The 25379-nt window shown below is 40.3% G+C and overlaps 1 protein-coding gene across 2 annotated transcripts in view; it reads right to left on the bottom strand.

The window, feature by feature from the left end:
- The window catches only part of MYRIP (myosin VIIA and Rab interacting protein), a 210886-nt gene that overhangs the window by 10799 nt on the left and 174708 nt on the right, over nucleotides 1-25379 (bottom strand). The window contains exons 8-11 of one of the 2 annotated variants that reach the window (XM_074150377.1): nucleotides 24929-25106; nucleotides 19519-20168; nucleotides 12121-12360; nucleotides 3785-3847 (exon numbers count right to left, since the gene is read on the bottom strand). In XM_074150377.1, coding sequence (XP_074006478.1) covers nucleotides 3785-3847; nucleotides 12121-12360; nucleotides 19519-20168; nucleotides 24929-25106 — 1131 coding nt within the window. The remainder of the gene's footprint in view (nucleotides 1-3784; nucleotides 3848-12120; nucleotides 12361-19518; nucleotides 20169-24928; nucleotides 25107-25379) is intronic. The other variant, XM_074150378.1, reaches the window with a different exon arrangement.

The raw sequence follows: 25379 nt of genomic DNA, 5'->3' as shown, positions 1-25379 counted from the left end.
TTTTGTTTTCCTGGAAAAGTGTTCTGTGATAGGAAGGTTTATGAAATCAAGATTTTGAGTAAAATACCCTACCTTCTCAATAGGTAATGGATAGGGGAAGAAAATTCAATGAGAAAGAAATGTGGTTTTTAGCTTTCCTAGAATTTTGAGGTAAGTTTTTAGTGGCAGATGCTATTTGACTTTTAAAACCCAAGATCTGCTTCACATTAAATATTGCACAAGGCAGCTAAATGAATGTTCATAAAATGTTTGCATCAATGAACATATCTCAATCCTAGCCTGCAAGTATCTAGACACAGGAGTCACAACTTTAAAGCTTTTCTTTAAGCTTGTAAAACATCTGCTTTTATAGTATAACAAGGATACAGCACTAGAGTTGAAACGCCATAAAGAAATGCATGGCAAGCAAAGTGATTTTCCTTAGAGTGTATCTGAAGAGTAGATCTCCCAAAATTGTGGAACACAAGCAATATTTCAATGTATTTAAATCTAAACTTTGTGAAAGTTTTCTGCTAAAGGGTATTTAGAACTCAGCTTTGCCCTGGGCTGCACTTTACAGAGAAGTAAGAAGAGATTAATGTCTGCCCAAGGGAGACATAAAATCAAAATGTGGGTAGCTCACGGGTTCTCAAATTGGAAAAACTGGATACTCAATTAATGGCTTTGCATACGTTATTACCTCTTTTTTGAGCTACTGTCAAGAAGTGTTAAAACAGCTCATGTTCCAAAATGGACAATTTGCAAACCTAGTGGGTTACTCTAGATACAATTACTTAATGTGTGTAAGGAAAAAGAAAAAGGCATGAGAAAAAAAAAGAAAATAAAAATAAAAAAAAAAAAGAAGAAAAAGTGTCCTGGAGTTTTAGTGCTTCACAACTCTGTGCCCTCCCCAACCACTCACGTCAAAGTCAGGAGTTATGAGGTTCTATAAAAATCACCTAAAATTCAGACACACGCACACCAAGATCATCCTGGTAGGTGGACATTTCAAATTGTTATAAAGACCTCTTGGTTGTCTAATTTATCTTGCCCTTGCAGGAAAGGTCATTATGAACACCTGTAAGGGATTCAAAGAGACAGCTATCATGCCATGATGAAGTCTCTCCCATCTGTCTTGTCAAGCAAGTCAAAGAACTAATATTGATGTGACAGAGGCAGAAAGCAATCTCTGATACAAATATCTAGCACAGAAAAGCTAAGTGCAACCACTCTTCTCCAAACACTGGGATGCATTCTGATTTCAACTGTGCTTCCCTGCTTCTGGATTAACACCACCCCTCCCAAATGAAATCAAAACAGCTGATCCAAATTCGACTTTTTTTACTGGTTATGAGAATCTCATTTTTTACCGGGTTTGAAATTAAGAGGCTAATGGAATGAAAAAACCCATGCATTTACCCTTTTTATGATAATTAATGTCCACGCTCACAAACATGTTAAAGACACAGTCAAAAGAAGATGCTCAATTTCCCAAGTTCTTTGTGGAAGAGTTTTCAAAACTAATGAAATGCTAAAAACCTTTGTGCGTGGGAGCATGTACGTGTGCCTGTGTGTATTGAATATAACAAACAGCATCTTATGAAACTTCTTTACTGTCATTTCTATGGGTGGTTGGACAGACGGAAAGGATTTTTCTCTCCACAACGTATTCCCCATTAGCAGTTTCTCTTTTTTGCAAAATGACAATGGCATTGACAAAATGACAATGATGCTATGACATCATTAGGCTCTGTTAAACTGCCACGGGAGACTTGCAATTCAACAGAGAACAGCTGACATCAACAGTTACATCAAGAAATAGAAAAAGGGAAACTTGCAGCCCTGGCAGTATTGACCACATCTGCGATGACTCTTAGTGCAATCATTTTTAGCTCTGGTCTCAAGCCATTCTATCACGGTTCCAGTTGCATGTCTGTTTCTCAGCCAATACCCTCATTTTTTTTGCAGGGAGTTGAGGGGGGTTAGGCAGAAGACAAGTTCTGCTTTGCCACTGGTTGATTCATCTTTTCAGAGTAACCTGACTGAATCCAAACTTGACAAAAACAAGTCCGAAACCCAAACCTGCCTCATCTCCCCACACTGTGGGAGTTCATTGTACAGCTTTGAGAAGGCCCTGAAAGGTCCACCAAAAGTTCATCTCCTTCACAGGCAAGCAACACTTGGGACACTGGTCAGGTCATAGCGTGGGAGGAACAAAGCCATCAATGCCCAACTATCAATGGCAGTCATCAACCTCAACCTTCAAAAGATCTTTTATCCTAAAAGTGAGCCCTAACTACTCATTACCACCAAAACTAGGAAAGAAAGCCAAAATTTGTCTTGATATTTGAGGGAAGACAATGGTAAACTATGGTATTATGGAATTACTTTTCTGTGCAAGTTTAAAACTTCCTGCCTTGACTTTAATACCACTGTGTTCATTTATGGGCACTCATTTAGAAAAAGAAAGCTAAATTACCTTACAGAGTGAGCTATTATTCTCCTGACATTCTCTAAAGTATGACGCAGAGAAATACAGTCTCTCTTTTTGGTTGTGCTAGGTAATTCTGAATATTAGATTTTTACTAATTAATTCAATCCACTGCCCTAATGTAGTTACAGATGTTATTGCTAATAATTTGTAATGCCTCATTTCTAGAGACAAGTTGCCTACAATAATGAGAAAGGAAGTTATTTGCCAAAAGGTGAAATATTATGGTTCAAGTTGCAAATGGAAATATTTAAACCTTAAAATCTGCACAGGATTCTGTAAAGGTATCTAAAATGGACACAGGCTGATGACACTGCACAAATGGAGAAATACTTTTTCTTTAAAATCATCCTTGACATTTTCACTAAAGAAAACCAAGATGATTAAAAGCTGATTAAAATTCATAGCACAAAATTTAACTCAGAGTAAGGAAAAAAGAAAAAGCTGAGAGGAGTATTTTGCTGAATTAAGCATCAACTTTTGACACAAAAAAGTGATTCCTATTTTATGACTGCAAGAATGCTACAGAATTAATTTGCTTGCCACTATATATGACATACTAAAAATAGCATTTTATTTTAAAATACAAGATAAATATATATTTGCTCAGAGAATAAAATGAAAATCTGTTTCAAATCTGATCCTCATCAGCTGAGACTCAAATAGCACAGAATATTCCATCTAGACGAATGATGGTCGACAGACGAATGATGTGCAGTATAGCACAGAATATTCCATCTAGACGAACGATAAGCAATAGACACTAGCAGCAATGTGAGAAAGTGCCTACTCACTGTGTACAGTCTCTACAATGAATTAAGGGTTTTGTTTATTTTTTAAATTGGGAGCTTAGAATGGTTTTTGAAGACCACTATGGTCAGAAACTGCTAAAATTCTTACTGCTGAAATAAAACTTAATTTTTTTCCTTTCAAATGTATTAATATAGGTGAGTACATGAGAACAGGAAGATCATACAACTTATCTTTGTTTCCTGTTTTTCTTTACTGATAAAATCAAATTCTCATCACGAAGCCAAATAAGAGAGCCAGTCTGCTCCACATGTCTACTTCATGCTCATCAGTCCCATCAGAACACAGGGCCAGATGTGATTATAAAATAGTTACAAAACAGTTTTCTGCAATGATTATTGATTTTGTCCAAAAGATATGATTTTTCAGGCCTGATATTTCCAGGAAAACAGTCTGAGTTTGAATATTATGTTTGGGAAATGTGGAAACCCTCAATATCACTTTATAGCATCTCTTACTATGTAAGAGATGTAAGAAGACACAGACAGAACAAAGCATTCTCACCTGCTGCAGTACAGTGGATAAAAACTGCAACTTTAAATGAAGATCAAAAGCCTTTTGTTTTTCCTAGGTAGTGGGAAAGCAGTTAAATAAAAAGGCAGAAAAGTTATGTTAACAGCTACAGAGGTTAACGCTTATATAGGTTCAGACTTACAGAGAGCTTTAGGATGAACAGCAAGGATAAAGAAGCTAGCAAATAAAAATACCATAAAATTTAGATTTTATATTCATTGCTAAAATATTTAAAATAAAGAAATGCCTAATTTATTTGTTTGTGGGATTTAGAATAACAGTTCTCATTAAGACAGGTACTGCAAATGACACATCATTTTTTATAAAATGAAACAGATGGGAAATACTGATTTCCACCATCGCAGAACAAAGTGGCACTAGCAGTAGAAAAATACTTTTGCAGGAGTCTTAAAGAAAAAGAAAATCCAGGTATCTTCAATTCTTTCGGTCTACACAATGGCAATTTTGATACTGTGTGTACTTCTAGTTACAAAAGGGTCTGTACCTCACTTATGCCACAGTCAGACGCTCACGTCGGAAACACCTGAGCTGAGTTAAGGCATCATGTGCCAAATCATCTCCTACTGTTTGCTGCTGTCCCTCTCCTGGACTTCACTGGGCCAAAACAGTCAAGTAAAACCCTTCATACTACCACTATGCAATGTCAAGTCAGTAGGCTTTCCTTAATCCCCCTAATTTACTCAGGTCTATTTAAACTAAACTGGCTGCTTTTGCCTTGAAGTAATGACACAACCACAGTTACCCTGTTGGCTGTGCTGTGACAGAAGCATCATCCAGCTGAGGAGCAGCGTTTGCTTGAAATTCTTCTAGCTAGATCTGAAAGAGCTCATAGAATCATAGAATGGTTAGAGTTGGAAGGGACCTTAAAGATCATCGAGTTCCAACCCCCCTGCCATGGGCAGGGACACCTCCACTAGAGCAGGTTGCTCAAAGCCCCATCCAGCCTGGCCTTGAACACTTCCAGTGATGGGGCATCCACAACTTCCCTGGACAACCTGTTCCACTGTCTCATGTCACTGTCAAGTCTCTGGGCTGCTTACAAAAGGATAACAAGAAAATAGTAACTTTTTTGTCACGATCTATTTTCCCCCCATTTTGTTCTAACGGCTTACACTAATCTTCACTGATTTTCTGTAACTGTAAAATGGCTTTTACATTTCCTTCCTAAGTAAAAAAATCTTTGGTGATCAGACAACTGAAGGAGACTCACATTGCACACACAAGGACAGAGCTGGCTTGGGCATGCATGCACGCAAGTATCAAACCTGAGACTCTGAGAATCTCATTTTCAAAGGTGCTGCATTCCCCATGTGAAGGCAGCTGAAATCTCACCTGTTCTGCACTTCTCCAGATAGACTCAACAGGGCTTCGATTCGGTTGCTTTCACACGGGCAGACAAGGTGCAATTTAAAACAGCTTGAAGCATGTGAGGACTTTCAAACAATGCTGTCAGATATGACATGGACCTGGGAGATGCTTCCTCTGGGCTAGCAGTTTAAAGCCCTGTGGGATACCCTAGGGCATCTCAAATGGACTATCTCTATTCATATTTATGCAACTGTATTGAGCCCAGAAAGTGTCAGAATTGAAGGAATGCAAACATCACGGCCCACTTTTGAAAACTTGTTAAAAATAAATGTTTGCGGTCTCAAAGCAACTATCTTGCTTGGAACTGAAGACTCAGATTTTGACAAAATAAGCTGAGGATCAACTTATTTTTCCACAGTAAAGACCAATAAATAATAGTAAATACATGGGAAAAATCTCTGGAATGAGATTTTTGTCCAGCAAAGTACTTAATCCTTGGTTTAAAACTGAACATATACCTGACTGCTTTTTTGATTTGAGAACTTAAAACTTTGGAACCATTAGCCCAATGTGAAGATTGAAGTCTCATATCTCTTTTAGAAGAAGAAAAAGCCACTTCCTTAACCAAGCCTTCCTAAACCAAAATCTTATCTGCAGTTCATAAACCTTAAAGATCACTTTTTACAATGCTGCCCACATTCAGTTTTCAATCCTAGACTTTGGAAGACTGCCCAGATAATAAACATCATAAGAAAAGCCATGATCCACCAAACCACAAGAATTATTCTGAGCATCTTGCATACAAAAATGAGAAACAACGGGCACACAAGTATCTTCTGAGGTGGTAACCCAGGAAAATGTCATCGTATTACACTGTTCAGTTTTATTAGCACGGTAGTAATGATGTAGTAAAGCTACTATACTTACACTCTTGCATTTTCTTGCTAAAGTGAGCTGTGGGGTTCTGGCTCCTTTAGGAACTTCTACTCAGTCATTTCTAAAGCCTTCAGGCATATGAAGCTGGACGGCAGATTCATACTAACCCCTGCCTGGACCAATACACCAACCAAGATATCCTGGAGTTCCTCCGCAACATTTTCAGTTCAGGGAGTTGCAAGATAACCATCCCAAAAACTACGACCTCATCTTCTGTGAGGACGGTGCGTGCACCAGCACAAATGGATAACGGAAGCCCAGCCACCAGGAGACACAGGCTTTCTCTCCTTATTATAGCCCTGCAGTTATAACATCGCAGCCATTCCTATTGCCATGCTTTAACGTGTCTGTGATACACAGGAGGGATTCACTGCCCTGTACATGTTCAATGCTGTTCTCCTGCTCCATCAAGGCCATGAGACTATTTCTCTCCAGCAACCAAGTCCCATGAGCCCTCCCTTACCCAATCTCCTTCATTTAGCTAAAGAGAGGTGCCAGGCAGATTTTCCAACAAGTGTCAACCTCACTATACTGGTATTCGAAAAGTGCTAATTTACCTGGTGAAAAATGTAAGATGTGCTCTCTTGAAACAAAGAATATAGGCCCCTGGCACAAATACACATGAAGATGATGCTCGTAGTACATAGTTTCCCCCAAATAAAGCTTTATAAAACCAAAGATGAATAAAATGTTTCCAGAGAATGAGGGCATAAATATTTTATGGAGAGAATATTTATGCTGTCATTCATACTGTCAAGGAACTCGGAGGTTTCACTTAGGGAACAGGATCTCCTTGTGCTACTTAAACTTACTTACAGGTTGTCATTCAGAAGAGAGCTATCGTGTGCCTAGCCTTGTAATAATGTCAACAGAAAACAGCAGGATTTAAACAAAGTTACTAAGCCCTGGTTGTAGGAGTCCCTGAGCCGAAGTAAATGCGTAAAGGTATTAAAAGAAATTCCTCAAGCAGACGGCACGGTGCATCAAGCTAATGCAAAGAGAGAAACTCAACATTACTAGTGAAGTTTAACTCACTTGCTAATTTGCATATCTTAAGCAAGGAGGAGTACCAAGTCAAAGGAGGCAAAAAGAGAAACACAGGTTTTAACAACTATTCCAGTTTTTGTGCTATGTGGGGCAATATGCAAAAATGGCAGGGGCTATTCTGTTTTTCAAACAGTATCTCTATAGTTTCTGCTAGAGAGGTCGCAGTGACAGACTGCATTCAAAACGCAGTCTGCATTAGGCACTGCTGAAATTGCCTTCTAGAATGTAATTTTGGGGTATACCACAATATATAGACTCAGCCTATTCATCTTCACAAAAATATTAAAAGAGAAGGAGGGAGGATAGAAGAGTGCAAGAACTAAATACATCCCATTTACCATGCTTGCCACTCTCAGGATCACTAAGACGCTCCCAAAGGGATTTATATTTTGCTTTTTTCTTTAGGTATTTGGTTAGGGTGAAGCAAAAAAAACAAACCAAACCAAACAAGCAAGGCAGAAAGAACTGTGCAAATCACTGCTGGCACAAGATGCTTCACTAACACTACAGTTGCACAATGTGATTTTTGCTTTGTTCACACCTGAAGTCTAGAGGGGCTGGAGGCTAACTCTAGCCTGAGCATAGAGGACTTCATGGCCTTTCATTGCATTATGAAGACAATCAGGCTTTTCAGGGGTCTGCATATTCCCAAAAGACCAAGAACTACATCTGTAGCTTAATAAGTGCAAACCTTTGTCTATAAAAACAAGCCTGCTGTAGGGTTATGTTTGTTTTAGAGAGCTGTGAATCTCCACAAGACCATTTTAGGTAATCACAAACTTGGAAATGCTCAAAATGATTGTGCTGAAGGTCTAAGTGGATTTAAGTGTAAAGCATAAAATTAACTTGTGTATCTTGTATCTTAAAGGCAGACATACAACTCAGAGCTTAGCTTGAGGTGAGAATTGAGAACATGTAAATGTCCAAATTCAGCTAACTCTCCACTCAAGATGTGCCAATTCTTGCCAGTGCTACAGATCTTAATATACTAAATACTCCTTTTAAAGCATCAGATGCTTTATATGAGATCTCATTATATGAGATTCCCAGCTTCCATTTAAAACGGAAGTCCGGAATTTAAAGGTGCGGATATGTGAAAGTCAGATTTTCATGAGCACCAGCTACTTAACTTCCAGTAATACAATAAACACTACATGTTTTTTGAAATCTTATTCTACAGCCAGGCGTACTGTAACTAGAAATTCTCTGTGCTTTAAGGTTGCCAATGTGTTCCAGAATAAGCTTGAGAATAGAAGACTAGAGGCTAACAAAGACAAGCAGTGTGGCTAAAACATAAGCAAGAAGGCTAAAATACAGTATTAAATTTATGTTCAGGATCTCAAAGCAGATTGTAGACACTCGAGTTCTCATCTTAATGGCCCAGAATTAGTGCTTCTGTGTACCTGATTTGAAACTTGCTGCCCAGGTCAGAAGCCTGACTCTCTGGCTGAGAATGTTAAGTGCCAGTCTGAAAGATCTGTAATTCCCTACATATGCATTCTCCAAAAATCAGGCTTCTTAAAGAGACAGCATATTGGGACATCTGGCTTTCAAGGCATATAAAATTACTAGTTCCCTGAAACGAAGTTTTCTATGCTTGTCTCCATTGAGACATGCGATCTACTCATCTTAAGGTTATTGCATGTTTTATCAATTTAGCTAGGTTTAAGTATTTTAGGTTGCCATAGCCACAACTGGTGTTATACACTGCCATCTTCAGTATTTCATTGTAAGATATTGGTCAGCCACCTTTCCAGAGAGAAGGCACGCGTCAGAAGATTTTAAATCACCTTTAAGGCCAACGGTTAAGAATAAGAATGAAAGCAGGATGCTTGTTTCTCTACAGCTGGAGCAATTTCCGCTATCAATTCCGCTGAAGTCATGGCCATGAATAGTACTGGGATATTTTTGTTTCTTTACTATAGACAGAAAGAATATATACTGCGAGCATGAATGACTAAGACTTTCTTTTCACCCAAAGCCAATAAAGAACTAGGAACATCAAGCATTCACTTTTTGCTGAACATGGTATGTCTCTTATTTTTTTAAACTTATCAAAATTTTACTGAGAAAAAAAAAATTAATCTTTGCATTATTTTAAATACCTGACATACAAATGTTAAATAATAAAATTAGAGGACAAGCCAACTAATATTACTTTGTAGATGCATGAAGATGAGTAAGTACACCACAAAACATACATCTGCCATTTTCTGTGCTCAGTTCACCATATAGGAGCATTTCAGAAAGTTCTATTTACAGCCTTTAATTCTGGACTTTAATTGCATCATGTTATACTCTAGCTAGCATATATATCCTGTTGAATAATTTGATATTGGTGGTTTGTCTTTGAAAACCAAGGACAAGCTAAACTGAACAGTGCTAACAAGCACCGGTGATAAAGGTTTTATTTGATTTCCTTAGAAAGGTTGTGTGTACATCAAGGAGGTATTTGCATATATGATGTTAAAAGTACTTACACTGCTGTGTAGTCCGTAGCTAAATAAGTATTCTGCGACTCTCTGATTCTGAGGTAAGTTTGGAAAGAACCTCTGGAGATCGCCTAGATAAACCCTTCTGCTCAAAGCAGGGTCAACTTGATTAGGTTGCCCAGGGCTGCGTCCAGTCAAGTTTGATTATTTCCAAGAACACAGACACTACAATCTCTCTGGGAAACCTATGCCAGCATTTGACCATTCTCACACTGAAAAAGCTTTTTATGTTTAGATGGAGTTTCTTGTATTTCAGTTTGTGCCCACTGCTTCTTGTCCTGTCACTGGACACTAGTGAGAAGAGTCTGATTCCCACTTCTTTATTTTCAACCTCCCTCCAGCCCCAGGTATTTATACACATTGAAGAGATCATCCCTGAACCTTCTCTTCTCTAGGCTAGACAATTCCAGCTCTCCCAGCCTCTCCTCATATGACAGATGCCCCAGTCTTTCAACCATCTCTGTGGCCCTTCACTGGACACACTCCAGTATGTCCATGTGTCCCTTGTACTGTGGAGCCCAGAACAAGGACATCACACTCCAGAGCTGGCCTCACCAGTATTGAAAAGAGGGGAACAATCACCTCCCTTGGTCCATTGGATGCTGGTGGCCTTCTTTTCTGCAAGTGCACATTGCTGGCTTATGTTCAACTTTGTGTCCACCAGGACCCCTATGCCCTTTTCTGTCAAGCTGTTTCCCAGCCAGATGGCCTTCAGCCTGTATTGGTGCATGGCATAATTGTTTCCCTGGTGCAGGACCTTGTATTCCCTTTGTTGAACTTCATGAGGTTCTGTTGGCTCATTTATCCAGCCTATCAAAGTCCTCTGAATGACAGCTGAACCACCTCATGTATCAACTGTTCCTCTAAATTTGGGGTACACTCTGTCTCATTGTCTCTGTCAATTATGAAGATGTTAAACAGTACTGGTCCCAGAACTGACCACTGAAGTACACCACTGGGGACTGGGCTCCAGCTGGATTTCGAGCATCTGATCACAACTTTTCTGGCCCAGCTTCAGGCAATTTTTAGTCCACCTCACTGTCTACTTATCCAGTCCTTGCTTAATTTGTCTGTGAGGATGTTACGTGAGACAGTGCTGAAAGACTTGCTAAAGTCAAAATAAACAACATTCAGTGCCCTGAATGTCCCAGACCATCATGATCTTTCAAAGATGAACAAAAGTGGCCTCACCATGACGTGGGCTAGCTCCCTGAGCTCCTGTGAGTGCATCCCCATTGTGTGCCATGTACGTGTGTATGTCCCATTTGTTGAAATGTTTGCTAATCTGATCCTCCTCTACCAAGGGTAAGTCTTCACTGCTCCAGACTTTTCCACAGGTCTCAGGGGCCTGGGATTCTTGAGGGCAAATCTCACCCATAAACTGAGGGGAAAACAATGTTGTGTAACTTAGCCTTTTCCATGTCCTGTATCACCAGGTCACTGCAGTAGTGAGCCCCCCTTTCCCTCATCTGCATTTTGCTGCTGATATCACTGTAGAAGCCTTATTTCCCTTCATGTCCCTCACCAGATTCAACTCCAGGTGGGCATTGGCTTTCCTGACACCATTCCTGCACACTTGAACAGCATCCACCTGAGTCACTTGATCTTCCTTCCACCTCCTGGTGTATTAGTTCTAAATACCTTTTGAACAAAACACCTTTCAAATGATGAAGAATAGATTTCCTGTAGAGAGTTGTCCACATCCCCTGTAAAAGCCGAGCTGCTGTGCAGAGAACACCCCAAGAGGCAAGTCAAGACACAGAGCAAATAAGAGCGAGTCCAAGTAGATCTAAAGGACAAGAGTGACTGGCAAGGGGCAGTGCTGGGCTTCTACAGCACCAAAATTCAAGCACATAACATGATCTGAAGAGAAATTCAGGGGTAGAAAGGGAAGAGGGCAGGTGGTAAGTGCTGTGGAGCGGCGCTGAAATCAGACATCTCATTGTAAGGGTGAAATGGCACAAACAGAAGATCTCATTATCAGAACTGACACTGGATTTCAGTTTCACTAGAATATGTTACTTCTCACAGAGGCATATTAGCTGACAGAGTAACAGGGCTGGAAAGCTTTGAAGAAGCACCAAATATTCCAATAGAGAGGCAAAAGAAGAATCTGTGACATCACAATGAACTACATGATACTAAAAACAGGGGAGCAAATAAAAGGACTGAAAATAAAAAACTTAAACCAGATGGCTAGCAAGGAGGAAAAAAGGAAAGCTAGGTATGTTTTTAAATAAAAACATATAAGCCAATTCTCAGTCAGTATAAACCGATATAGTTCCATTAATATCAGGCAAAGGTTTATTACACAAGCTAAATTCACTGCTTTGAAATGATGCAGTAGGCTCACAGGAAGGAACGCACACCTTAATTGAAGTTTTACAAGCACAAGTGTGCACAGACCCAGTATAAAGGACCTCAGCTTTTTTTTTTTTTTTTTAATGTTTAATTTTCTAACCAAAACTTTCTGGATTCTAACTTTTACAGTATTAGTCTCACTGGTCTACAAGGACGGCTTACCTTCTTTAACTCCTCCTGAATACTTCTGCCATTTTCCTCTGAGGACAAACTCTCCTTTTGGTTTTCAGGGTCTGTTCTAGGTTCTGACTCTTGTTCTTCACCAGAAGATGTTTCTTTGTCACTCATTTTAGCAGCAAGCTGAAATAACCTGGATTTAAGCTCCTCTTCCATAAGGTCAGGCTTGATGTTATGATGCTGATCCTCACTGCTTATATCTGTTTCTGATAAATCATCGAAATCCTACAAAGAAATTAGAAGAACACTGTAATTACTGTATAAGTACAGCAAGGAAAACAAATAGCTTCCCAGAAAAGCATAGGTATGATCACCCTGCAGCGAAGCTAGGAAGAAAGGACACTAAGCATGCTGATACAAAAATACCATATCTTCACAGAGGAATGCCAGTGAACTCACAGCTGTTGGATTATATTTATCGTTCCTGCTGACTTTTAGATTATGTAAAAAGGAACTATCAAAATCATTATGTATCTGTGTGCAACTACTGAAATAAAAGCCTAAATGGCATTTCCCGTTCCCAGCACTGCACGGGCATCACTCTCAGGCATGGTGCAGATCAAGTGAAGTGCAGGAATGAAACGACTTGTGACCTGGCAGTTGTGTCCAGCTTTCAGTTGAACGCTGCATTGAGTTCCCTGACTGCTGGTCTTGAGCATTATCTGTGTTTTTTCTTAAAGACTACTGGAAACAAGTTTTGAAAAATCTCTCTTTTATTACATGATGGTGCTTAAGATTTTCAGCTTTCCCAGTGATTATTTACATAGCTGGATCCTCTACAGCGATGATTATTTTCCAAACGCCAACCTCCTTGGAACAAGTTCAACCTTTAGGAGCACCTTCTTTTCTTACTCTTGGATCCTTAAAGGTGGGAAGTACTCAGAGGCTCAGTTAAGTACAGTGGGTGTTACAGACTTGACCATGACAAGTTCTTTACTTTGGAGGCTCAGCAGAAGAAAAAATCCTTTTGCAAGTCTGATTAGCAGGGTGCCTGCCCAATATTTAATGTGGAAAGGGGGCTTTTTTTTTTTTTTTGGTCAGTCCTTGTAGGAAATCTGAAACTATCTGATGGTTATGCCAAAAGCTAATGTCCAGATACATACTAATTTACTTTCTAGATCTGAGCTGTCTGATTAGGACCCAATTTCCCCTGGTTTCCACTACAGTCCATGGAGAGACAGGCATTTCCCAGAGCAACCTACTCCACCTATAGCATTAACAACCCTCTGGAAATGCTCTTCTCTCCCCACCGACTGCTAAGAGAGAGCTTAGAATAATTAGACACTTTGTGTAGTGCTTCAGTCAAGTGCATAAAGTAAGGTGGAATTCGGTGGTTTTAAAAGTGGTGAATTCTTTGAAACGGAGCACGATCAAGGCTATGAAGAACACAGCCTGGGACCGGTAGGTACATTGCAGCAGGTCTAAGAGGAGGATTTGGAGCAATTCTCAGATAGGAAATTATTCCTATTTGCCTTATGGTCTCCTACCCTGACAGGACCAGACACTGCTGGAGAGACTAAAAGCTGTGTTCCCTCTACATTCATTTGGAAATACATAAACAGGAGATTTGCTTTTCACAGCCACTCTCTTTGCAGCCACAGCAGCAGTATTTACGGATGGACCAGTTACCTCCAGTACTCATGGGAAATGTTAACTCTGACAACTCTCTTACAAACCCCACCCACCAAACTGCTCTTAATGGATTGACATATCATGTCCATAACGACAGTCCTCATCTCTCATACAGTAAAACACGCGAGGTAGTATTTAGCACTTTCACAGCTTTCTGGACAATTTTTTTCTTCAGTTACCTGTGAATCAATTACACAACTAAATTATTGCTTTATAGCTCACCTTCAGGATGCAGAAGGCCCTTTTAGAAAGTCAGGATTTGAAAGTACAAGATCAGCTATAATAGAAGGGGAACCACAGGTTTATGCTGGAATTTATTCTTTTCCCAAACCATCACCTTTTTTTTCAGAATAAAAAGCCTTTTCTGCCAAATGAACTTCCAAGCTCTGAGTAAGATCGAGAACCAGATTTCAAGTCAGTGTGTTTCCACTTTAGTTTTATAATGTTATGACATGCTTCTAAATATATTTAGGAGACCAGTGTTATTTCACCTGTTTAATTAAAAATCTGTATTTATCATAATCGTACTTCCTTAAGTACTAACGAGATTTTTTTTTTCAGACATACCCTGCATGTCACTCATTACAACCCCCACCCCACAATCTACTAATGAAAAATACTCACATATTGGTAAAATTTTTGCTACATTTCTTTGGGGGTTTTGCTACATTTGCAAACATGAGCTGCCTCGGCATCCCTAGGGTTTTATTCCGCATTAGCTAAATTTGAGTTATGAATATACATCCCTTCTCAGGGGAGAACTCACCTTAAGGGTATCGATTTTATTATAGCTGGATTCAGGTATGTCTATTATCCACCTCTCTGCCTTTCAACATCCTTACAATGAACAGGTGGAGCATTTACATTTGCAAGAGCTGTTAGTTCCTACTTACAGACAGAGATAACGATATCCTATTTGGTTCAACAAGGGCAACTGTAGGGTCCTGCACCTGGGGAAGAAGAACCCCAGGCACCAGTATAGGTTAGGGGTGGATTTTCTGGAAAGCACTACTGAGGAGAAGGATCTGGGAGTCCTGGTGGATAGCAAACTTTCCATAAGCCAGCAATGTGCCATTGTTGCCAAGAGGACCAATGGAATCCTGGGCTGCATAGGGAAGAGTGTGGCCAGTAGGTCAAGGGAGGTCATTCTCCCCCAGTGAGGCCACAACTTGAATACTGCATCCAGTTCTGGGCTCCCCAGTTCAAGAGAGACAGGGAACTACTGGAGAGAGTCCAGCATAGGGCAACAAAGATGATTAAGGGATTAGAACATCTCCCTTATGAGGAAAGGCTGAGAGAGCTAGGACTCTTTAGCCTGGAGAAGAGAAGGCTGAGGGGAGACCTTATTAATGCTTTCAAGTACCTAAAGGGTGGGCTGAAGGATGATGGAGCCGGACTCTTTTCAGTGGTTCCCAGTGACAGGACGAGGGGCAATGGGCACAAGCTGGAACATAGGAAGTTCCATTCAAATCTGAGGAAGAACTTCTTTCCAGTGAGGGTGACAGAGCCCTGGAACAGGCTGCCCAGGGAGGTTGTGGAGTCCCCTTCTCTGGAGATTTTCAAGACCCACCTGGATGCAGTCCCGAGTGATGTGCTCGGGACAACCCTGCTTTAGCAGGGGAGTTGGACTAGATCTCTAGAGGTCCCTTCCAACTCTGACAATTCCGTGATTCCATGATCCTATAATGTTATACTTTGTGGGTTCTGGTAGGCTGCTTGGCTTGTGTGGTGAGCTTTTCAGATGGTGGCAGTGAACCATTTGTGAGGAGATATCTCTTTCATGGATTAACAGATTAAAGAATGCATTAGAAGATATGGCAACAATAAAAAATAATAGATACATTGAAAAGTACTATTATTATTTAATAGATGCTATCTTAAACTTCATTACTCACTGTTACTGTTCACAATTTTGGCTCTCTGCTAAGTTTAATGACATCTTTGTGTTCATATAAATCATTGTGTCCCTTCCTCATACACACTGCGCAAATCCTTGTATGTAAATGGCTGATACGCAACGTAATCCTAGCGAACAAAAACAAAAGCCCCAAAATTAAGCAAACAAGCAAAGTACTGGCTAGGAGGCTCCAAAACCAAATCCACATTATACTATAAACTTGAGAGAAAGCTCCATTCATATAGGAAACCAAAAATCAGAAACTACAGCTTATAGGAAAAGACACAAATTGTGAGGTTCGTAGGCTGTTTCTCAGGGAGAGCCTGTGTAATTTCAGGCCAGTTGTTTTCAATAAATACATCCCAAGCGCCATCCCGTGGGGACCGGCAGCCCAACAGCGCTCAACATGTACCTGGCTGCAGGGCAGGAGGGCTGTAATTAACAGGTAAGGTCTCCTGATCAAAGAAGCAAACTCTTAATGAGGGCACTTCCTTTGCTTGAAGCAATTAAGCTACTCCACTTTCCATCAGAAATATAAGAATTGTAGCTGCACTAAGCAGCATCTCCTCCTCTCAAAAAGATACTGAAAGCCAATATATCAATATTAATAATACCAATTATTAATATTATTAGTAATAATGAAAGCAGACAGAAATTGGTGGTTTGAGTGGCAATTTCTTGTAAGAAGCTACAATTTGAAAAATAATTATCATTAAAAGCATGATTACACTTCCCAATCTAGGTTCCCCAGGAATATAAGTCTCCTGTTACATAAGCAATCAGGTTATCAGAAATTTATTACAGTAGGACATCAGTTTTATCAGGACAGTTTTTACGTTCCTCTATACTTGCTTCAAGACCAGGTCTACAGCATTTCTACAGGCAACCCAGTGAAGCAGGTTGTTCTTTTACCTATCATAAAGTGGCAAATATTCTCCCCAAATACATCTTGATACCTGTTTTCAGGTTTCCCTTTTTAAGTCACTCCAGACTTCATACAATAAATTCCCTCTGTCACAAAAGTCAGCATCTGAGTGTTGACTCTAAAATCAGTTTTAAAAAACTGCCACAGCATTATCCTAATCTAGGTACTGGATCTTGATTTAAAAACACCGCGACACCAACTTCTAGATTGCTAAATGGAAATCCTGCTCTACAATGCTGAGGCAAACATAACGGTTAACAAATTGTCGTGTTCTCATCAATGCTTGTAAATATCTAAAGAGTGGGTGTCAAGAGGATGGGGCCAGACTCTTTTCAATGGTGCCCAGCAACAGGACAAGGGGTAATGGGCACAAACTGGAACACAGGAAATTCTGTCTCAACATGAGGAAAAACTTATTTACTTTGAGGGTGGCAGAGCCCTGGAACAGGCTGCCCAGAGAGGTGGTGGAGTCTCCTTCTCTGGAGACATTCAAAACCCGTTCCTGTGCAACCTGCTCTGGGTGGACCTGCTTTAGCAGGGGGGGTTGGACTAGGTGATCCCCAGAGGTCCCTTCCAACCCTGTATCATTCTGTGGTTCTGTTACTATTACAATGCAGTAAAATAAGGAAAAAATACATTTCTTCACTGCATTTTACACGATCAGTTGTTGAGTGTCTGATATCTAGATGTAATATGGCTTAGAAGAGCATTTTATACAGTTTCTGTGAATTCTGTATAACCTCAGCATGTGAAAATCTGCCTGATTTAAGACCCCACAATGAAGCTTCCTTAAGTTTATGCTGACTGCAGTTCTCTATGCACCTATCATTTCGTACAAACTATTTACACGTAGGGCTCTCTCTGCTGCATCCTCAATCATTTTACCAAGATCAATACATTACTTTGGGGATTATATGAAACCCTGACATCCCTTAAATCTCATTTTTCTAAGCAATATAAATGATGTCTGGCTAATTTATTATCCTATCTCAAATCATATTCCTATGCTCGTGATCATTTTAATTGCTTTCTAGAACTGTTCAACCACACATCCTTGCTATAAATTGCAGTAGCCAGTCCATTCCTGCTCCCAGCAGCGCTCATGTACTGGAGGCTGGAGTAACAGTTCTCCGAAAGCGGGTACCAGCTGTCAAATCTGCCACCAGGGTGGGTGTGTCCAAACACAAACTAAATGTATGCAAACCCACCCATACATAAGCTTCCTAGTGAGAATTCCACTGCTTTGAAAAAAGTGGTGTGGTCTGGAAGCAATGTGCCTCCACCTGCCCCACTGTGGCTGAGGGAAAAAACAATCATTTTCTGCACCAGCTTGCACATTGAAGCACACTCTAAGCTGCTGAAGAATGCCACTGTGTATGTCTGGAAGCATCCTGCCTTTTTGTTCTCTACTGGAGGAACATCTCCAGGACATCTTCCCTGTGAGCTCTGCTCCTCTATGCTCTGCAGAGCAATAGTAACCTGAAAGCTATGATATGAATATAGACACACAGAATATGCACAAATAAGCAGAGCCAGAGAGGGAAATGCAGAAGTCTATGTACAAAATATGGTCTTTGTGCAGTCCCTAGAAAGTCCTGTAATTCTGCCTGATGTTCTAAGAAGTCATTAATGGCCACTGATGTGTTGTCACAGCACATTATCATACATAACTCCTCTTCAACAACTGTAACATTATCAACATATGAGGACACGAGTATAAATGAATCAGTACAAAATACCCACACCCATCTCCTAAAAGCAGGTGGAACAGATGCAGAATTAACAAGTTTACACAGCATCAAAAACCTGCTGAAATCCTAGAATCCTAATCTTGATTTATGATTAGCTGTACTGATGTCTTTCTCTGGGAAATATAGGCTACTAGCATAAGCAAAGAAAAACAATTCCAGGCATCCTAAAATTGCTCAGATGGCTTTAAAGACTGGATTGGGTTGCTTGCAGCCAGAGGTATAGGGAGAAGAAAGCACTTAGCTCCTTGCTTCAGGCTTACCATCACCCTGCTGCAGCAACGATGCAGCTCTTGGATTTGAGAGGGGTAGGGATGTGGGAAATACAACCGGACAAGGGGTCGGTATTCTCCTCATCCAGCTGGGTGACTAGTTAGAAGTGTGCTTGTACTGCTAGAATAGTTTTGGGGGGACCACCGGATCGCTTACATAATATCAGTCCCAGGCCTGGACAAGCTCCAAAGAGACTTCTTTGCTTTCTGGTTATCCCGCACTTGTTGTTTAAAACAAATGTTTGTGGAGTGCTCTGCTGTCTTCAAGGTGTGTGATCAGTTATTCCAAGTTTGAGCTGTTATTTTCTGTTTGTTTTGGTTTTCTTTTTTATTTTTTAAAAATAAAATGACAAATTATTTAAATGGAAGCCATTTATAAACACTTACCTTAACATACCAGAACTCGTAATCAAGTGACCAATTAAAAGCAGACATCACTTGGACCATATTTCAAAACCAGCCTTTTCTGAATGTCTGCTTCTCATTAGCCTTATCCCTTACCAGGACATTTGCAAGCAGCACAGAGAAGATTCCCAGGCATATGAGTTATTTCTTATTCCAAGAACAAAGGAGTTAAAAAAACCTCACAATGCAACGGAACAGGTGATTAGTACACATTTGTTAGCTGTTGGCAAATCATGACTTTTTTTTTTCAGAGCACTGTATTTTACAGAATTAACAATGTCATTGATCAGATGGAAGTAGCCTATTTAAGAAAGCGGCAAAGCCTGTTCGTGGGGTATGTGACACTTCACCTTTGCTTCTTCTCAGTTATGAGGCATGATGAGGGTAAAGCTTGCAAGAGACCTCCACCTCACACTCACAATTCACATGTTATTGCCAGGACAGCTTAATTAGTTTTGCTTAGCTCTTTTTGAGATTGCATTCAATAAACTCAAACACAATTACCTGACTTAAATTCATCTGGTTGGTTTTTGTGCGATTTTTTCCTTCACATAATTCTTCAGAAATCGCTTTGTTCTTCTTCCACCTTCTTGACCTCTTTTCTAAATCATAATGGACTTCTTCAGTCTCACTGCTGTCCGAGTACTCCAAGCTGGTTGCCTGTGGATTGAAATTTACATCCAGTTCTCCATGGAAATGTTTTTTTTCCATTCTGGGCATATCACTTTGAGTTCTGCTTTGTAACCAGAGAAGTTTGCTAGGTCCTTTAGCTTCCTGGGAAGAGTTTACTGAAGATGTTTCAGAATCTGAGAACAGTGTCTCAGTATTGGTGTATAACCCAGAGGAAGGGGAAGTCACTGCCTGGTACTGATCATTGCCATAGACCCATTCAGTACCATATTGGGAATTGGTATAATAGAAATCATCTGGTAACTGCCGAGGTCTCCGACGCAGCTTGTTCAAGGCCACATTCCAGTCGTAGTCATCCTCACTGTCTGAGCCCATCTCGTCATAGGCAGAGACAACACTGGATTCATTCTCCAAAGCTTCGAATACTTGACTCTTTGGTTTGGCGAGCATTCGAGGACGAGGCAAAGAGACATTTTGCAAAGCTACCCAGTTTCCGTCAGTGCTTTGAAAAACAGAAGGCGGATCTATGAAAACAAAACAAGAACAATGATTGCTACATGATCACAGGGTGAAAGGCTCATTTTACTTGCCAGTTTGCAGTCAACTGGCCAGAAATCAGAGGGTTCTACAAAACTAATGAACAAATGCAAGTGTTGCTGCTACATAAATTCTCTCACCTTGTGAGCCCTGCTGCCATACTCCTTTTAATCAGAAGCCACCACTTTAAGTCATGATGATGACTGCTTAAAATGTGATAGTACTTGGAGCAAAGCTTTTTTCTAAAAGAATTATTAGGAAAGGATGAGGGAACATCCGTACACAGACTATGTGTTTTGCAAATGTATTTGATTCTGTGTGCAGTTCTGGTCCCCCATCTTGAAAAGGAAAGATGGAAAAAGGATCAGAGAAGAGCAACAAAGGTTGCACCAGCTTCGGAAACAGCTTCCTTGCAAGGAATGATTAAGTGAGCCAGAGCTCTGCCATCTGGAGGACAGAAGACTAAGAGGATAAATGCTGAAAGAGATGGGGGAATCTCTTCCAACCTACTAGAGGACATCAAGTGAAACTAGTGAAATCAAGGTTCAAAACAAAGCAAAGAAAGAAGCAGGATGCAACCTCTGGGTACCAGACCTGTAGAGCTTCTTGCCTGAGTGTTGTGGATGCTACAAATTAATCTGGGATAAACCAGAGATAGATGGCTATGGACATGGAAGAGAAATCCACTGAGGTTTACTAAATACAGAAAAATACTTTGAGCTGAGGTAGTCATTAAGATGAAAGTTTTGGAGGTTCAGAGCCTACTCAGAGGCAGCATGTAAAATACTTGCCTACTCCTAATCTTTCCTAGGTTACTGTTTTTGCTTTTGTTCTAGCCTAGACTAAATGAGCTTTTTGTTTAACCCAGGCACTGCTACTCTTACACTTTCTCAGAGTGTTTTACAACTCTGACAGAAAAAAAATAAATGCCACAAATACGGTCAAAAAGTTCTGTATAACTCACAAAATTGTATTTCCTCTAAATTTAGATTCCGTTTCCAATCAAACTTGAAAAGTCCCTTCATGGGAAATGTGAATGTGTGATGAGTCTACCTCTCACAGCAGTTGAATAAATACAGGCCATGGATTTACACAGTAATCTCAGCCTACTGAATGAACTTTGGAGCCTTACGAATTTCTTCCATGGCTTCAAATTTGCCATTTCCAGAAAACTGTAGAAATACTTCCTATAAAAGTTTTCTCATACTGTAAACAGAACATCACTATTTAAGAATGGAAGAAGTAAAATCTGGAAAGTATTGTAGATGATACTCAAGCATCTTGCACTACAAGATTACCAACACCTGGAGCTCAAGAGAATGACTTTTTCCCTGGAATTGTTCATAAAGAACAGAAGTATGCAGTAAGAAGGTGTGCTCAGTTTAAAAAAAAAAGTCTGTGGTGCACTACCACCAGCAAAACACCCCCACAAAAATGAAACAATAATTAAATGGTAATTAAACTTAGGAACTATGCAAGACTTGGAACAGGTTTTGTATTTGTTACTTGTTTGAGTCCTTTTGGATTGTTTTCACTTCCTAAATTTCGTGCCAATTCAGAGAACTTGAGAAAATACATCACTGAAGCCATTCTAATGCCTGCTTAAAAAGAAATCAAAATAGTAATATTTGCAGTAACCAGCTAAGGATATAACTGAAGTCAGGTTTATAGAGAGAACTAAAAACTCTTTATTGTAACAGCTGATGTTGGAGGAAAAAAAAAAAGTACAAGCTATCAAGCATAAGGAACTTCTGCTTGTTTGCTTTTTCCAACTATGCTCACTAATCTACGTGTGGGATTCTTTTGAGAGAAAGAGGACTTTTCGTTGAAAACATTGTTCCTTCAAACAAAGCAAACAGATCTGCAAGATATAAATCTCCAAGGGGAACTGAATTCAGCTGCACCACATCACACACATGTAATGCTGTGGAGCACCACATCATTATACTTTTTTCTCTCCCAAACGATATCCCCTTATTTTGTTTAGCAACAACACCTAAGAATTGATCAAACATCCTTAGTTAACTAGAAGAAAGGACCAGATAGTAGTTTGATTACATCTTAGAGAGCAAGCAAGGTGGAAAGGAAAGCCACTGAGAATTTTATATTCAGAAAGTTGACTCAGTTTTCCCCCAGCTTCAAGTAATGGCAAATGCCTTCTTCCTGATTTTCCAAAACTAAGTCACTTACTTAAAAGCATGGATTTTGCACTCAATTCTTTGGGTATATGTTATAATTTATCCATGTGAAAATGAAAATAGATTTAAGAAATCTTATTGTGAAACTAATGGTAAAGGTGAAAAACGTACTAGTGCATGATTCGGCTTTTGAGTCATTATTTAAACCAGTGTAAACTGTAATCAAAACTAATTGTGGACCGCTTTTTGGCTGTATGACTAAAAAGCCCATTGATTTTAACACTCCAAACTCTTGGTTGAGATTCCTTTTGTTTTCTGTATCCTAACGCAGAACTGCATAGGAAAGACATGGACCTGTTGGAGCAAGGTCCAGAGAAAGGCCACAAAAACGATCCGAGGGCCGGAGCACCTCTCCTGTGAGTACAGACTGAGAGAGCTGGAGCTGTTCAGCCTGGAGAAGGGAAGGCTCCAGGGAGACCTTGTTGAGGCCTTTCAGTACCTAAAGGGGGCTTATAAGAAAGATGGGGACAAACTTTTTAGCAGGACCTGTTGCAATAGGACAAGGGGTAATGGTTTTAAACTAAAAAGAGGGTAAATTTAGACTAGATACAAAGAAGAATTTTTTACAATGAGGGTGCTGAAACAGTGGAACAGGATGCCCAGAGAGGTGGTAGATGCCCCATCCCGGGAAACATTTGAGGTCAGGTTGGATGGGGCTCTGAGCGACCTGATCTAGTTGAAAATGTCCCTGATCATTGCAGGGTAGTTAGACTAGATGACCTTGAAAGTTACCTTCCAACCTAAACTATTCTATGATTCTATGCTTACTACTGCATAGGTGAGATCACATTCACACAAATTAGCACACTATAGACTCAGTAGGCACCACAATTTCATCACAAATGTGGTTCTCAGAGGAAAGAAGAACAAATCCTTTGAGTAGAGCAACCTGAAAGGAAACCAGGTCAATTTGTCATTCTGCTATGGTTAAGCAATTGTTAAGTACTAAATTGTTCAACAGTTGAATTCAATGGGATTGAAGTGGGTTCTTAAATTTAAGCACCCAATTAACTGCTTTACTGAAAATAGGCCTTCCACTAAAATGCCCAGGAGAACACCACTTCTGACAGGGGGTTGAATGAGCAGTTCACAGACTAATACATACTTATTTAAGTCAGATTTTCCTACTCCTTTACTATCACTTTCTTTTTTTTGGGAGGAAGAGCATTGACACTGTCCAACTTTCAGCCGCCTGGGTTACCAACTGGCATTATAGACAAATGAATCGAACTGATGGGCAGCCCCCATCCCTGGTTCCCACTACACCCAACCACGTGCTTTGGCTGCTTCTGCTTGTCAGTGCCAGGTGAGCCAGCTGTGGGACTTACGGCACCAGTAAACTCACCCTATGAAAGAGAAGTTTTCTACTTGTTTAGCTTCATGAACCAATTTTCTAGAGAGGTCAGATGGGCTCTACAGCTGTTACAAGAGAAAAAGCAGGAACAGGCAGACTCCATCACGGGAAGACAACAGCAGCTTTGCTGTTCCCTGTCACCCGGAGCCAGGGCCTGCAGTTCATCCCTTCCCCTTGTGCAGCTGTGGGGATGAAAACTAACCAACTCTTCTGTGCAGCAGTTGCCTGGTGCTACACTTTTCTGGCCTCACAAACACTACAGCCAGAACAAGAGAAGCAGTGGAAATGGGACCCTCGCAAGAGCAGGAACCGTCTTCAATGACAGCCTGTACTTATGTCATCTTGAAGTAAGCAGGGAATTGTGCTCTATCCCAGGGTGCTGACTCAGGAATGGGGCTGCCTTAGGAAGCTACTCACCATCCATCATCCATATTCACATCCATACCTAAATGCATGGAAAGACAGAGGACACAGATCTAGGGAAACTGCAGGTCTCTGAAGCTCCTACTCATACAGCTTCCTCAAACTTGTGTGGAAGTAGCAGTTAGTAGGGCTGCACAGGACACCGCATTGGTGAATTCATTGGGCTTGAAAATAAACATGCAAGGAACGTGAGTTATATGTGAGTTATTTCACTGTTTGGCTCACCATGTAACCTCATGAACAGTTAAAGAGCGTCTGCGGGCAGGCGCAAACTCCTTCAACTGGAGGATAGACAACCAGGTGGCAAAGCAGGGCCCTTGGGCTCTTGTGTCTTAAAAGCTCTGAAATGTATCCAAATTATCATAGAATCATAGAATGGTTAGAGTTGGAAGGGACCTTAAAGATCACCAAATTCCAACCCCCCTGCCATGGGCAGGGACACCTCCTACTAGAGCAGGTTGCTCAAAGCCCCATCCAGCCTGGCCTTAAACACTTCCAGGGATGGGGCAGATTAGATGCCTAATGTTCCCTAACAATCCAAAATCAACTCCCCAAAGGCCCAAATTTTGAATCTTTTCTTGGAAAAAATACAACGGTAAGATAAGCAATGAAATCATGACACTCGGCATCACCAAACAGAAATCTTTACATGCGACCCCTGCAAGTACAGAGATCAGCAGAAATTTCCTGGAGATGGTCCTTGCTTTAAGTCGTATTTATTCCATGTGCGAGTGAGTTCCAAAAAAGTCATATTCGTACTAGAAATATTTACTTGTTTCATTTAGCCTGTCCACGCTTTTCCAGCTGGGCAACACAGAAAGCTTGTGTTCCTTCTGTTTCCTGAATTGTCCTTTTTGCTGCCTCCAAAGAGCTTCAGTCACAGATGACGCAGGGTCTAGCCCTTTACTGGGCATATCTTCACTAGTCAGTGAGAATGCAGACTGAGACCTCTGTGGAAATAAAAATCAAAGAGCATAATTTAAAAATAGAAGTACTTAATTATCAAACTCTTTACCGTAATTAGCATGAGTATTCAGTTACCCATGGAAGTGTGAGATCTGCTAGCATCCAGAAATGGAATTTAATGTATTCAAAAGAATTGTTTCAGTGCTAGATTGCTTATTTATGTGCATTTCTGATGTTATGCAAGGAGGCAGGAAATTGTTTATACTAACGCGGACCAGATGGAAAGAAATAATTAAGGTGAAGTTGTTAGGAATGTG

Source organism: Numenius arquata, chromosome 7, assembly GCF_964106895.1.
Source record: "Numenius arquata chromosome 7, bNumArq3.hap1.1, whole genome shotgun sequence".
Lineage (NCBI taxonomy): Eukaryota > Metazoa > Chordata > Aves > Charadriiformes > Scolopacidae > Numenius > Numenius arquata.
This window is presented reverse-complemented; position numbering and strand designations above follow the sequence as displayed.